The sequence below is a fragment of the Salvia hispanica genome, chromosome 3, assembly GCF_029641045.1.
Source record: "Salvia hispanica isolate PSC_SH4W2 chromosome 3, Shi_PSC_v1, whole genome shotgun sequence".
Classification (NCBI taxonomy): Eukaryota; Viridiplantae; Streptophyta; class Magnoliopsida; order Lamiales; family Lamiaceae; genus Salvia; species Salvia hispanica.
The window spans coordinates 20,021,866-20,037,914 of NC_142694.1; the positions used below are offsets into that span (position 1 = coordinate 20,021,866).

Sequence of the window (16,049 nt, forward strand, 5' to 3'; positions counted from 1 at the left end):
ATAGAGACATTATGTCTCTAAATCACTACTCATGAATTAATATGCAATTCATCATTTGTGATCTATTGCTAATTTTGAGATCTGTATTCAATAGTACTTTCTAAATAAAACTTTTGTTTTATCTTCAAAAGATTTATATGTTTCACTTTACTCAATGGTGCACTCAGAAAATTTTAAACCACCTTCGATTATCTGAAAAAAATGTACTACATGGGCCAATACAAAAGGTAAAAATTAAAGTCAATTAATACCGAATAATGGAGTGGCATTTTAAGAGAGGGCATAGACCTAACTACTTAAAATTGTTTGGTATCATTCCAGCAAAAACTTTCATATTTTTAAACATCATTAAAACCAATACTAAAACTATAGATTCAACAATAAACATGTATCCATAAAAGAAATTAAACGGAGGATTCAATTCCATTATTTGACATTGATTGTACAACAAACAGTTTTCGGCATGTTCCAGCTTTGCATCAATGATGGTAAAGACGGACCGGTAGGCCTTTTTGGGGCTCCGGAATCATGGATCCGCTGACCTTCTCGTTCGGGTCGACCATTTCCCATCGGTAATTTTTCACAACATTGTGAACGAAAGTCAGCATCACTATCCTAGCATACTCGTTTCCCGGGCACATTCTCAGCCCTTTTCCGAACGGCATGTAGGTGTAAGGAGGAGGCGCTTCTCCCTCGTCGTATCTCGATGGGTTGAACCTCTTCGGATCCTTGAAATATTGAGGGCTCATGCAGGTCGTGCTCACGGTCCAATATACCTACAAATCATACATTTTGTCAAATATTTATCTCGCTCAAACATAATTATAAAATGCATACAATCTCTGAACTTGCCGTATCATACTCCCCCGTCTCTGAAAACTATGAACATTTGGTTCGACACGAGTTATAATGTATAATTGGTAAAGTAAGAGATAGAGAGATATAAAGTAGGCAAATTGTGTTAGTTGATAGTGGGCTCCACATCATTAATAGTGTAGTGTAATGGTATAAGTTGTAAATAAAATGATGTGTAAGGTAATGTGGTATTTTACTTTTCCAAATTTATAAAATTCAAATTTTTAGGGACGGACTAATAAGAAAATAATTCATACTTTTCAAGGAGTAATAATCCATTACCTTCCAACCCTTAGGAATAGTGTAGCCAGCATAAGTAAATTCCTCAATCACTTCCCTAAAAGTTCCTTGAAATGGAACCATTCTCATTGTCTCACATATCACATTCCATGAATATTTCATCTTCGCCATATCTTCCCAATGCAATGGCACTCCTTCCTTCTTAGCCACCGCAATCGCTAGTTGTTCTGAAATATAAAATCATTACTATATCAATTCAAATTTTATATTGTTAGTGAAAAACAAATTAGAGAATATTTTTTATGGATGGATATTATTCGTTACCTGCACGAACTCGTTCGTAGATATCAGGGTTCAGCCCTAGATGCTTCATCACGAATGTTATGGTGGTTGACACGTTGCCATACCCGGAGATCAAGAGCCCCATCATCTTATCCGCAATCTCGGATTCGGGCAAGCAGCTCCCGCTCGGGTCAGACGCCGCGATCATGTGCGACAAGATGTCGTGCATCGGCCCAGCTCCCTCGGCCATCGCCTCCTTCTTCTCCTCGACCACCGCGATGAGCTCCTTCCGGAGCGCTGCCGCAGCCTTGTTGGCGCGGTAAAACGTGGTCCCGGGCAAATTGAGCATGATAGATGCCATCCCCCGCGTGACATCATCGAAAGTTTCCACCAACCGCGCGATCCGGTCAGGGTTGTTTATCCCCAGGAAAAACTGGCATGCGATAGTTAAGGTAATTGTTTTTGACAGCGGGTAAAACTCCACGATTTTTTTACCGTCGCAGTGAATGTGCAGCTGCTTTTGCGTGATCAAATCCATTCCCGCCAAATAACGCATCAGGGCTTCCGGCTTGAGGAAACCGGGCTGGCGAACCACCTCCGGCATGTTGAGGGCGGGTTTGGGCTTGTTGGAGCGGAAGAGGTGCTGCATTGAGTGGGGGCGGAACATGCTGAATAGCTTCTCCTCGTTGGAGAAGAGGAATTTGTTGCCGGCGGGGCCGCAGATCACGGCGGTTTTCTCGCCGAGGATTTTGGTTTTGAACATCTCCGGGGAGTACTTTAGCATCCGATCGCCGACGAATTTCTCCGAATTGCCGAAGAGGAACTCCACGCTCTCGCCGATGATTGGCCAGCCGAAGCTTCCGGGTGGCAATCTGGCGTTGCCGGAGCTTCTGCGGCGGAGGAGGAAAAATGTGATGGCGATGAGGAGTATGGAAACCACTAATGTAAAAAGCTCCATACTGAAATTGTTTGGGTTTGTGTGAAGGGGGAGAGATGTTTATATTGATTAGAGTGGAGGTTAGTAGTTTAATGATTAATTGTGGGTTAATTGCTCCCTCCGTCCTTGATTAATTGTACCGGGCATAGGTTTTATAAAATGTAAAGAAAAGTTGGTTGAAAAAGTTAGTGTAATGTTAGACCCACTTTTTTGTTTTTGTTTTATAGTAAAATGTGAATGAAGTGAGTTAGTGGAATGTGAGACTTACTTACCATTTATGGTAAAAATAAAGTGTGATAATTATTGAGGGACGGACCGAAATATAAAAGAGTGATAATTAATCTGGGACTAATGGAGTATTTAATAATGCAAGTCAACTTTTGTGAATCACCAAAAATGCTCTTAATGGGATAGTGAAAAAGGTATCGTGGATGTGATTATACTTCAATTTCGTGAATATTTATGATATTTTAAAGTTTAGAGACTAGGTTGTTAATGTTCAATCAATGATTAATCGTAAATTTAATTAATTAATATGTGCAGTACACCAACCTAGCGTGTAGTATTTGTTTAACTTATTTTTGAACCGCTTCGTTTACTTTCTTTAATTTTTATTAGTCATAGTATTTGTATATTATAGCGTGGGATATTTATTACTAATAAGGGTGAATAAATCTATCTGTACATACAGGAAAGATGAGTTTTGGATCATTTTGGAATATTTATAAATTTTGGATATGAATTAAATTTTTATGAGATAGCAACTTTAATGCAAATATCGATATGAATTTAGTTTTTTTTTTTATTGAAATTTTTTTACTGAATTTACTAAGCAATATATTTTTATTTGGTTTTACATATTTATATAACGAATATTTATTATATATTTTTATGTTTTTAGAATTCGTACAATAATATTGTTTACGCCCTTCGTTTCCTCATAGTTGAGGCGAAACTTTTTAGTACATAGTTTAAGATAGAGATGTTGATTGTGTTAAATAAATAGATAAAAAAATAAGAGAGAAAATAAAGTAGAGAGAATAAAGTAAAAAAGTGAATAAAATAGAGAGACGTAAAGTAAGAGAGAGTAAAGTAAGAAAGAGAAAAAAGTTACTACTCCCTCTGTCCCAAGATATTAGACTCACTTCTTTTGGGCACAGGAATTTATGAGGTGTTCTTTAGTTGTGTAAGTGAAGTTGGTAGTAAAGTAAATGTTTAATAGAAATGGCTCAAATATGTTGGGATATCCTAAAATGGTATACGAGTCTAATATCTTGGGACGGAGGGAGTACTATATATGGAAATGACTCAACTATGAGGGTAATTCTCGAAATAGAAAAATGACTCAACTATGAGAAAATGAAGGAAGTATTATTTTATAAAATTATTTTACTGTGTAAACTAAGTTCATAAAAATAGAATGGACCGTACGATTATGATACTAGTTAATTAATAATGTGCACCTAGTAAAATTAGAGATAAATCGTGATAGTAGGAGTATTTGTTTATTATAGCGTGGCTGATATTTTTTTATTGGTAGCATTTGTTTATTCCTTGTCACTATCTCCATTCCCAGCTAATAAAATTAGAGATAAATCATGGACGGTTGGTATCTTGTACTTTGCACAAGTAATTTGATCGAATATAAAATTAGAAACAGTAACGTGTGTTATATTGTTAACTTTTTTAAATTATTAATTATAATTAAATGATAGATATTAAATATTTAAATTAAGGGTTAAGATCATTCAATTTCAAATACCAATATCATGCACAAAAATGTCAATTAGAATATTAATGTCAATTAACAACAAGTTAGTTATAACTAATTTTTTTAAAAATATCTCAAAACATTAAATGTATATCGCTTTCTCGTTTAAATTATTTTTTCACACAACATATATCAAATTAAAGATAATTTTATAAGGATTCCAACGAGATCCTACGTACATATATTTCGATGTCAAAATTTGATAAAATTTTCGTGAATATTCATAAATTTCGTAAAGCAGCTTTATATCAATACACCTTACCTAATATGTCAATACAATGCTTGTACAATGTCAATATTAACACACTATATTAATAATGTGTTCTTAAACGCTAAAGTGACAGTTATTACTTATTATCTTTTTAATATTAAAAAATAAAAAATGAAATTACACATGTCAATCTATAGACCATTAGATCTCTAAAATCTTAATCCCTTTGTTTCCTCATAGTTGAAGCGAAACTTTTCGCCACGGAGTTTTAGAAGGGTGTTGAGTGTGTTAAATAAATAGATAAAAAAAAGTAAGAGAGATAAAAAAGATAGAGAGAATAAAGTAGAAATTGAATAAAGTAGAAATAATAAAGTAAGAGAGGGTAGAGTAAGAAAGAGAAAAAAATTGCTATATATGGAATGACTCAATTATGAGAGAACTTTCCGAAAAAGAAAAATGACTCAAATATGAGGGAATTGAGGAAACATGTCTTCTTTGGTGTCTATTGCGTTGTAGGCCTTTCCAAGCATATTCAACGGCCTAAAATTCACTTGCTTCACGAGCTCGGCTCATATGATCGTATCACCTAATTTAGCATAAAAATCAATTAGCACATTGCACATGTTTCCAAGACTACTGTTGATTTGCATATATTTTAATATTTAGTTTAAATTTTAATAATGTAATCGAGTCGATCGCATTATACATCCAGGTTTTCGCTTAAGGATTTATAGTCTCAACTTCAACTCTTGTTATCTCATTGTTACGATAATGAGAAAATAGATCAGGATATATTCTACCCTATCTCTACTTCTTCTCTCCTTTCTTTCACAAAAACCCTAGTGCTGAGAGGGTAGCATAGTCGTGTCCTATATTTAATATTTACTCCCTCCGTCCTAGATAATTCGTCCAAGTTTTCCATTTCAGGTCGTCCCACATAATTTGTCTCATTTCACTTTTACCATTTTTGGTAGTGGACCTCATATTCCACTAACTCATTCCTACTCACATTTTATTATAAAACTAATATATAAAGGTAGGACTCACATCCACTAACTTTTTCAACTCACTTTTCATTACAATTCTTAAAACCTGTGCCCGGTCAAAGTGGCCCGAATTATCCGGGACGGAGGGAGTACAACACTTCTTAAAGTAACATCGTGACACCATATATACAACAATATTATAAACGTTACACAACAATATTACAAACACTACACAACAATCTATAGATTGCTGTATCGCGTGTTGGATATTGCTGGACAAGAAAAATTGCTGTATAAAGAGCAACAAATTGTTGGCCGAGTTTTTCAACTTTTTTTTTGCCACGTGGCAGCTTATTATTCGCCCACGTGTACAAATGATTGGCTAGGACTGGTGGTATGATGTTATTTTAAGGGGTGGTGGCATCCTAACATGCTCCTATATACATATTTCAATTACTTAAGATATACCCCCCGTCCCGTTTAAGATGACACGTTTTCCTTTTTAGTTTGTCCCAACTAAGATGATACATTTTCTTTTTGGAAATTTTCTCTCTCCAATTAATACACTCAACCACTTTTTCTCACTCTTATTAAAATATTCATCTTTCTTTATCTCTCTACTTTAATACTTACACCCACCTTTTCTCTTTCCAATTAAATACTTTAACCAATAATTCTTAAAATCCCATGTCGGTTAAGCAATATGTCATCTTAGTCGGGACGGAGGGAGTATATATTTAGAATTGAGTTAGACTTGGATTTATTCTACTAAAAATATATTGTTGTTCAAGGCTTGACTTTTCAGTTATGACAATAAAAGTTTAATACTATTAAATTATGTTTTAGAAAATAAATATATTAAGATAAACAAATGATACTATGATGTCGTGTAGGATAATAATTAAAAATAAATATCATATATGCATAAGAAATATGTTAGATGAAATGTCATATTATTTAATTGCGTTATTATAAATATTTTTCATAGTATATTATGATTCAATGAAATACGTTATGTAAAATAATTTATTTTTTTAAATTATACTATGTTTTTTTTTTTCTCTTTGATCCTTAGTCGCATCATTTATGTATATATCTTATTATAATTAACACAAACTCTTTGATCATTTGTCGCACAATTCCTCTTTTTCATTTATTTTATTTTATTTTATTACACTCATGTCAGAAATTAAAACTGTTTAAAATCTTTTGCTGAACATGAAATGTTTTATTTAGAGCAGGTTGAGAGAAATACATTTATCTTTTTGTTTAGGGGTGGGAATAGGGGTATCCGTGGATACCCGATTCGAAAAAACCGGGTATCCAAACCCAAAAATCATCTAAAATGTCCACCCAACACCCGACCCGATATATTTTCGGATAATCCAATATCCGCCTCGGGTATCCAAACCCGACGAATCGGGTACCCAAATACCCGACTATTTATATGTGTTAATAACTAATAAAAAAATTCAAATTATAATTATATTAATATAACTATAGAAATAAATTAAATAAACTACTAACATCTTTAATGTTGCATTTATTTTAAAGTACACGATTATATTTATGAGGATTGGTTATGTAAGCAAAACAATAAAAGTTACACATTTAATTAAAATGTAGAAGCAGTGACCTAGAGTAAGAGAGATTGACTTATTTATACTATAAGTTTAGAGAAAGTTATAATTAGTAAATAAATTAGCCCAGCTCTTGAAGCCCGGAATGACTAAACCTAATTTATAAAAATACTTAAAATAATAAATTGGGTATTCGGGTAATTCCCGATACCCATTCGGGTTACCCAATACCCGAATTATCTTAAATTTCAATATCCAATCCCATACCCAATCCTATAAAAGTGGATATTGGATACCCAATACCCGGTGGGTATCAGGTCGGGTACGGGTAAACCCAATACCCGATATCCGTATTCCCACCCCTATTTTTGTTATTTTTAATATTTTTAATTATTTATAATGTTATGAATACTATTTTAACTAACACATATTCTTGACCATAAACATCATTATATTTTCTTTATCTTTTTTTTAAAATCCTTGTCTGGGTTTTTGAGAGAAGTAGATTTCTCTTTTTATTATTGTTTATAATATTATGAATATTTATTGTAATTAATACACATTTTTAACTATAAATATCATTATATTCTTTTTATCCTCTTTTTTTTTAATCTATTTACCTTAGAATTTATCTTTATTATTTAGAATTTTATGTACCATGCATAGCACTATGATAGACGTAAATTTATGTGTACTAGAAGATGAGAAAGACTCGTGTGTGTCAACTGGTTAGGAGGATACCTAAACTTAGCTGTGTCGTTAGGTTTGTATCTCTCTTCTCTATCAAAAACCTTAACCCACTCTACTGGCTAGTGTAATGGAGTAAATGATCAATCCCACACAGATGGATGTAGTATAATAAACTTGTTCTGGAAGGTTGAGTTTGCTACAACGCTTTTGGGGGTTGAGTTTAACTAGACGGAGAAATGGAAATGGGACCTACACCTATCCTAACCAGTATGTAACTAGATACTTCACGTTGTGGCTGTGCACGTGAGTGTAAGTACTGGACTACTAGTGTGCATGTGAATCGTGAAACTTACTAAAAATGGGTCGACAAAAGGTAGAAGGGAATAACAGACTATGCTGGCTAACTAACTACTTGGCCATTGCAGGAAAAGCTGAAAAGAAACAACAAAAGGTAAAAGCAACAAAGTTGTCCCAACTTGAATTGTGACATTCTTTTATTCTCCAAGCAATGAATGACAATCAGAAACTCGGGATTCCATTGATGAATGCTTGAAATAAAACTCAACAATCTTGGATCTAATTAGCAATTGAACCATGAGGGCTAAATTATGCAGGAAATCGGCAAACAGACTACCCAACATGAAGGTGGCGGAAAACTTAGATCTCATGCATTAATGAAAACTACACCGATTAATTTTTGCAAAAACTTGAGAAATCACTCGATCTATCTAACTAGACAGATCTAACATGCGAACAAACAAAACCAACTCTACATCTCTAGGTCTATTTAACTAAGCGGCATGGAGTCCATTAGCACGTGAAATACAAAGCAAACCAACAGAAACTTCATTTCCATGGAATCAAAACGGATTGTGTTTAAAAACAAGGCAGTAGCTACCAATAACTCCAAATACCAAAAGATAGCAAGGTACTAAAACTAGAAAATGGTGAAAAAAACAAGTAAAGAGTGTTGGCTAGAGATGCCCAAGGTTTTCGGTTCCGGCGGTTAACCGCGAAACCGGAACTGCCGGTTCCGGTTCGGAACCGGAACCGTGACAAAAATCTTGAACCGGACCGAACCGGAACCGTGACAAAAATCTTGAACCGGAACCGTGATAATTTGAACCGCGGGCCGGTTCCGGTTCCAAATTTAATGAACCGAAACCGTCACCAAACCGCCGGTTAACCGGCGGTTTCACGGTTCCGGCGAGATTTTCGAGGCGGCCAGCTTTCGGTAGGATGGGTCGGCTTTTTCAGGCGGTTTTGCAGGCGGTTTATGACCAAAACCGCCGGTTAACCGTGAAAACCGGCGGTTAACCGTCAAACCGGCGGTTTTCGGTTTTGGCGCGGAACACAAGGCTGACACGTTGCAGCTTTGATGGGATGGTTGAGTGCAGGTGGTCAGACGGTTTGTTGACCAAACCGGCGGTTTCGGGTGTAAAACCGGCGGTTTCCGGCGGTTAACCGGCGGTTCCGGCGGTTCCGGCGGTTTTTGACCGTTTTAAATTTTTTTTTTTTTTTTTTTTTAAATTCGAATTTTGAATTCAATTTCAGATTTCCCCCCCAAATTTTTATCTATAAATACCCCCCTCTATCCTCACTTACATTTACCCCACTCTTGTGTTAATAAGAGTTTCTCTCTTCAATCTCCCAATTCTCTCTCTTTGTCTCCCATTTCTCATTGTGCTATTTGTGCTTTCATTTGAATTATTCAAGTGCTACTCTTATATTACGCATTGTTATACTTGATCTATAGTTCTTTAAGTTGTCTTTCTCAATTGCTAAAACAAAAAAAAAATTATAAGTCCATATTTCTACTATAATTCCATAAACTATCAAGATGTCTTCATCCCGAGAAGATCGTATTGATAAAGGAAAAGGAAAGTCCAAGAGGCCAAGTCGAAAATCCGTTATTTATGAGATTTCTCAAAGGAACATGGATATGTGGCAGGTTAATATTTATTATCTACTAATATTATTAATTATGAATTACATTACATTATTGTTCATAATGTTATTTGATACTTTCGCTACAAATATTATTTTGTAGAATCGAGAAGAGCAAGATATGGCCAATGCTATTGCTCTCTCCCGCTCTCAATCCCAAGGCGGACGTGGATATGGAGGCGATGCTTATGTTGGTAGTGGTAGTGGTGCTCCCGGTCCCGGTGCCTATTCTCAACAAATTCCAACCCCGGTGAATCTTGATGACGACGATGATGACGAGGAGGAAGAGGAGGAGAAGACGGAAGAGGAACAACAACAAGAAATGCCACCCCCACCCCCACCACCAAGGAGTCGTCGTGGTCGTGGTCGTGGACATCCTCCTCAACCTCCTAAACCAGTTGAAAGGACTTTAACCTCAGATATCATGGTCAAACATTTCAAGAAGGTACGAGATAGTACCGATCCGAACACTTTTAATGTGTATTGCAACTATTGTGAAAACGTATACACATTACGAAAGAGTGGAGGATATGGTACATTTACCCGTCACATGGAGAAAGCGCATCCGGTCGAGTTTGGTATCGCTCCAACCCAAACTCAACTCAACTTTCAACATGGAGGCGGGACCGGGAGTGGGACGGGTTCATCCCAAACATCAGGTATGTGTAGCAATACTCTTTTAAAATATGATCATAAAAATGCTCTTAATGTGATGTCTAGATTTGCTGTGATGAAACATTTTCCATTCAATGCTTTTGATAACGATGCTTTTGAGTCGAGTATGCGACAAGTTTATAATGCCGCTGCAAGAAAATTGAGTCGAACTTCTATGACTCGAGCTGTTGTTAGACAATGCATGGAAAAGAAGGTGCAATTAGGTACGTTTATTGTTAACTTGGGTCATAAAGTTTCGATTTGCTCTGATGTGTGGACTGATTGTTTTTGCAAAAATTCATATATGGGCATTACTGTGCATTTCGTTGATCATAGTTGGACATTGAACAAACGTTTGATTGCATTTCGGGAATTTCCCGCACCACACACTGCACAAGCAATTGCTCAATTGATCATTCAAGTTTGAATGAATTTCAATTGATCAATAAAATTTTTTCTGTTGGTTTTGATAATGCAAGTGCTAACACTGCTAGTATAGATGATCTCATCAGTGCATGTTCTCCTGTTATTGATGGCAAATATTTTCATGTGCGATGTATTGCTCATATTTTGAATTTGTGTGTTCAAGATGCGATCGATTTGTGGCAAAAGTATGTTGATCCTATTAGAACTGCTGTTAAATTGATTCATAACAAAGCTCCTATTGGTAGAGCTTGGAAGAAATATTGTCATAGCAAGCAGTGCAGGTACACCAATTTTCGTTTGGATGTTTCAACTCGTTGGAACTCGACGTACGATATGTTGGAGTCGACTTTGAACCACATTGAGTATTTATGTGATTTTTTTAGAACTTGCCCGCATGTTCCTTCTGATTTGCTTTTGATACCCTCTTGTTGGGACCACAGCATGGATTTGTTTCGATTATTCCAAGCTTTCAAAAATGCCACTGTTGAGTTATCCGGTGTTTATTATCCTACTTCTGTGCGCGTTTTGTAGCATTGCATGTATGTGGCAATTGGTTTTAAGACATGTGTGAAAAATACTCAATTCATTGAGTTGAAGGCTATTTTGTTTTATATGGTTGAAAAATGGTTGAAATATTTTGCGCGTATTCCAAATGTGTTCTTGATTGCAAAATGCTTGGATCCAAAGTGGAAGTTGCATGGTGTGCATAAAATTTTAGACATGTACTATGGTTGTTTGCACGATTTGGATTTTTCTCAACTTCGCGAAATGGGCTTGACAAGAGGAGAAAGCTTCGAACTAAATCTTCCGAATGTTGAAGAAATCAAACTAAGGTTAGATAGTGCGCTTCGTGCTCTCTTCGGGGAATATGAAATGCGATATAACACCATTCACCAGGTACGTGCTCCTCCTAGTCCTTCGACATTTGATTTTGGTGGCGGGAATTATAGCAATGTCATGATTGATCCCGACGTAGTATCACAATTGCAAGATCTATACGGTGCTACAACCAATAGGACTAGAGCTACTAGTGAGTTAGATATATATTTGGAATCGCGCTCTATTTTTCAAAATCCAGGTCCCCCTACTCAACAAATTGACGTCCTTGATTGGTGGGGAACACATGACAAAGAGTTTCCGATACTTTCGATAATGGCTAAGGAGATTTTCGCCGTTCCCCGCTTCCACCGTCGCCGTGGAGCAAGCTTTTAGTGTCGGCGGTTGTGTCCTAGACGACAAAAGGAGCAATCTCTCCGCCAAAAACATGGAAGCCACTATGTTACTTGATGATTGGGCAAAGGCGGACATGAGAGCACAAGAGCCGGATTTCGACTTTCGTGTAGAGAGTGATGGTGAAGAGTTTTCCACCGATGACGAGGTCGGAAGCGAAGGCGCTCAACAATATCAATGACGGGGGGGCGGTGAACGGCGAGCACGGCCGGCCAAAAAGGTAAGCAAGGTAAGAGAACTACGTGGGCTTTGATTCCTCAATAAAATTGTGGATACGTAGGCAACTCAACTTAAATTTGAAAAGTTTAACTTTGAAAGTTTAAGTTGAGTTCAAGCCCTTTTCAATTTTTTCCTTTTTCCCCCCATTTCATGGTTTTTTTTATTTATGTTCCGACGACACTTGTAAATTATATACATTGTTGTATTATTGTAATGTATTGACAATTGTATTATTGTAATGTATTGTTGTCCGTTACAAGTTACAACTCAAATTCAATAAAATTGATATGATTTTCACCTTATTCGTCTTATTTCAATTTAAATTATCCATTGTCTTGTTCCAATTTATTGTATAAATCCAAAATTCCAAATTATATAAGCAAAAAAAAAAAAAAAAACCGTTGGAACCGCCAAAACCGAACCGGAACCGTGAGAACCGTACGAAAACCGGCGGTTCGGAACCGGAACCGGAACCGCCGGTTTTGGAACCGGAACCGGAACCGTCAAAAAGCCTCACGGTTCGGTTTCGGTTCCACATTTCGCGAAACCGGAACCGGCGGTTCCGAACCGGAACCGCCGGTTCACGAACCGTGGGCATCTCTAGTGTTGGCTCCTCGGAGCGATGGAAATTGGTGAAACTTCTAACTCTGCGACGAAAAACTGACTGGTACGCAATACAACCCCCTCTTCCGACGGTGGCCGGAAGTGTTGAACGAGATCCCAACGAGCTACGACAGTGAAGCGTAGCTATCTCAAGAATGTTTATGTGGACTAAATGGTGGAAGACTCATTTCTTCAGTGTTGATCTTCTATTTATAGGGCTGCTTGCCCTAATCCTAGGGATGTCAATCGGGCCAACCCATAGGGTTTCGGGCCAACCCTATTCGGGTTACGGGTCAATCGGGTGCGGGCTAATCGGATTGTGATTTTTTCGGGTTATAAAAGTTCAGCCCTAACCCTAAAAGATCGGGTTTCGGGCTAGCCCAACGGGTTAATCGGGTTACTACCGATAAAATTAACATGCAATCAATCCAATAAATAATGGTGATAATTAGTTATATTTATAAAATGTAAAATATTTAATTATGATAAATTTGAGATATATGCTTAAACTATAACATAAACATGATCAAATACTAATATTTGAGATTTATGCAAATTAAAACATAAACATCAAGAAATTTTAAAGCATGTTTTAGAAATTTAAATATATTTTTTAGTGAATTTGAAGTTTCTAATTTATTTATCTATTGTTATGTTAATAAAAATTTAATATACAATTTATATATTTAATATATAAAATTGAAAGTTATTTTTTTAGTAATATATATTATAATAAACCAATGAAGTGTCGAATTAGAGTCAAACAAATAGAACGATAGAAATTTTATCGGGTTTCCGGGCCAGCCTATCGGATTTTCGGGTCTGACCCCAACGGTTTTCGGGTTAGTTGGGCTGTAATTTTATCAGGCTAGATAACCCTATAAATTTGGTGGGTTATTCGGGTCAACCCACGGGTTGCGGGCTACATTGACATCCCTACCTAATCCCTAGGGTTGCTCCTTCTCTTGCAATGACTATTCTGCCCCTTCTCGAAAGATGATCATTTTAGCTCTCACTTCATCTCGTGCTTATACTCTAGGGCATGCAATCCTAATCAGTATAGCTCTCCTCTAGCGTTCTTTTCACCTGAAGCTTCCCTGGCCTCTCTCCTCTTCACTTGTTCGTCAAGCTGCACAACTTGGCAACTCTCTTGCACATAATATCCATTTAAAAGGCTCAAAACGCGACTTATCACACTGCTAATATATGGTTCGTTTATTTATTTTATTCCACTTAGTTCATAAATATAAGTTGTAGACATTGTTGCCAAATATGAAATGTTTCATTTAGAGTGAGTTGGGAGGAGTACATTTTTCTTTTTTGTTATGGACATGTATTGTAATTAACATATACTTTTAATCATATACATTATATTATTTTCTTATTATCCTTTTCTTTAATCTATTTATCTTATAATTTTTTTTAATTATTTAAAAATTACTTGTCCCGTGTATAGTACGGGTGATAACACTAGTTTATAATTTAAACACTCATGTGTATATCCATATCGATGCAGTACAGTTCATGCATATCTTTTTAAAATACAATAAAATAAAAAAGTCTTCTTTTACAACAGTACGTCATACAATATTTAATTGCGCCTTAGCACAACAAAGATGCCCGTGGAGCTTGTACTAGTTAGAGTTGAATGGAGCTTGTGTTGGTGTTGGATGGCCCTCACAAAAACTTGTTCCACAATCTCACTTCCAAAGTGAGTGGTCAAAGTCCCTTCAAATCCTGCTCTAATGTGCATTATTGCATTCTCACTATTCCCCGCAGATTCCAACTTCTCCATTTTCACAATTTCAAAGCATTTATTTTTTTCAATCAATCTCCTTATTTCCTCTATGTAAGGAAATATAATAGGAATGTTGAACGAATCCACTCGCTCTTGCGCTAATACTCCCTGCACACAGATTCATATAATGATAAAGTGATATATTAAATCAATTTTCGCAAATAGTACGTGATGCGATACCTCTTTGACCATGTCGATGAGGATGGACTCGATAAAAGTAAACGCGGCAGCCACACGATGCTGAGCATCTCTACTAAGCACGGCGCCCATGGTAATGAGTATCAGCCCTCCTGCTGCGATCTCCCGAGCTCTACATCTAAAAAATATCCCCATGTCTTCCTCGAACTGGTCTTGGTACGCTCTCGCCACCGCATCAGGGGCGCCAGTGTAGTGGATTTTAGCGGCGTTGGCCAACCCCTCCGGCACCCTGGACAGCCAGTTGAGTGTGGCCGAGGAATGGGCGATGTGGATGGAAGAGGAAGGGAATAGTCTGCCGTAGAAGGAGCCTGCCACGGCCGCGGCAAAGTAGTTCCTCCCGACAGGAAGAGAGGCTAATAGAGTGTTGAAATCGTTGCCTGTTTGATCGTTGAAGGCAACTTGGAATTCGAGGGTGGTTTTGTCGCACTTGCGTTGCAGGGCATCGATGATGGCTTCCATGGCGTGGAATGTGTTGGGCCCCACCGAACACCCGAGGTCGGCGACTACGAATGTGTCGGAATCACACAACAGCTTTTGTAGATCAAGATTCTCCATCACTGCCTCTTTCAATGTGTTCTCCAAAGCAGCTGCCACATTTCTCTGTATGTGGTTTCAGAAGCAAATTATACTAATTAATAATCAAACATGAAAAACAAAAATGGAATTTGACTGAACCTGCCAAGTTGAGTTTCTAGCGTAACTATATGTGCCGCTACCGCCATTCATCGGAGATGCCATTACAAATCCTGCTATTGATTTCAGAAGCTCAACTTGTACGATTCAGATATCTTCATATTCTATTTATACAATTTAATACTACTACTTAATAAGGTCATAATTTTACAAATTGATTTGAGTTTGCACTTACATGCCACTAAAAAAATACTGGAGTAGTTAGGCTGTTTGTCAACTTCCTTTTTAAAACTATATCATACCTTACACATGATATACTCCCATGTGCTTTTAAATATAATCAATCCAAATATTAACAATTTTAATTTTGGTGCTTCTTAATTAACATAATTTCTAGATGTTGACAACTCAACTTTTATTAGATCCCTCGCCTAATCTGCTAACTAATTGAAAACTATGTTTGGCATAAATAATAAAGACGTGCATTAGTCTCACAACAATTTAAGGCCCATATACTTTTAAATATAATAAATCTAGATATTAAATATAAGTTGTTATACACTCCCATTGTCAGCCGTTAATTGACTCGCTGTGATTTGACACAAAGTTTCAGAAATGTAATAGAAAGTGGGTTAAAAAAATTAATGTAATGTAAGTCATACTTTAATATACTCTCTCCATCCCAAAAAGATATACACTTTAGGTTTGGCACGAATTTTTATACAAAATTGGTAAAGTAAGAGAAAAAGGTAGAGAAAAAAAAGCAACTAAAATATTGTGAATGGAGAA

General features: G+C 36.5%; 2 protein-coding genes across 2 annotated transcripts; both read right to left on the reverse strand.

Moving 5' to 3' along the window:
• Nucleotides 1-319: 319 nt before the first annotated feature.
• Nucleotides 320-2,335, reverse strand: LOC125212910 (beta-amyrin 28-monooxygenase CYP716A378-like). The gene is made up of 3 exons (XM_048113204.2): nucleotides 1,420-2,335; nucleotides 1,138-1,322; nucleotides 320-776 (listed from the first exon to the last, which is right to left on the reverse strand). The coding sequence occupies exons 1-3, from the start codon at nucleotides 2,333-2,335 to the stop codon at nucleotides 480-482; spliced, it is 1,398 nt and encodes a 465-aa protein (XP_047969161.1). The 3' UTR covers nucleotides 320-479.
• Nucleotides 2,336-14,105: 11,770 nt separating this feature from the next.
• LOC125216234 (loganic acid O-methyltransferase-like) lies at nucleotides 14,106-15,545 on the reverse strand. Its single transcript, XM_089067749.1, has 4 exons — nucleotides 15,496-15,545; nucleotides 15,303-15,376; nucleotides 14,610-15,227; nucleotides 14,106-14,537 (listed from the first exon to the last, which is right to left on the reverse strand). Exons 2-4 carry the CDS (start codon nucleotides 15,363-15,365, stop codon nucleotides 14,223-14,225), a joined length of 996 nt encoding a protein of 331 aa, XP_088923875.1. The 5' UTR covers nucleotides 15,366-15,376; nucleotides 15,496-15,545; the 3' UTR covers nucleotides 14,106-14,222.
• Nucleotides 15,546-16,049: the final 504 nt, after the last annotated feature.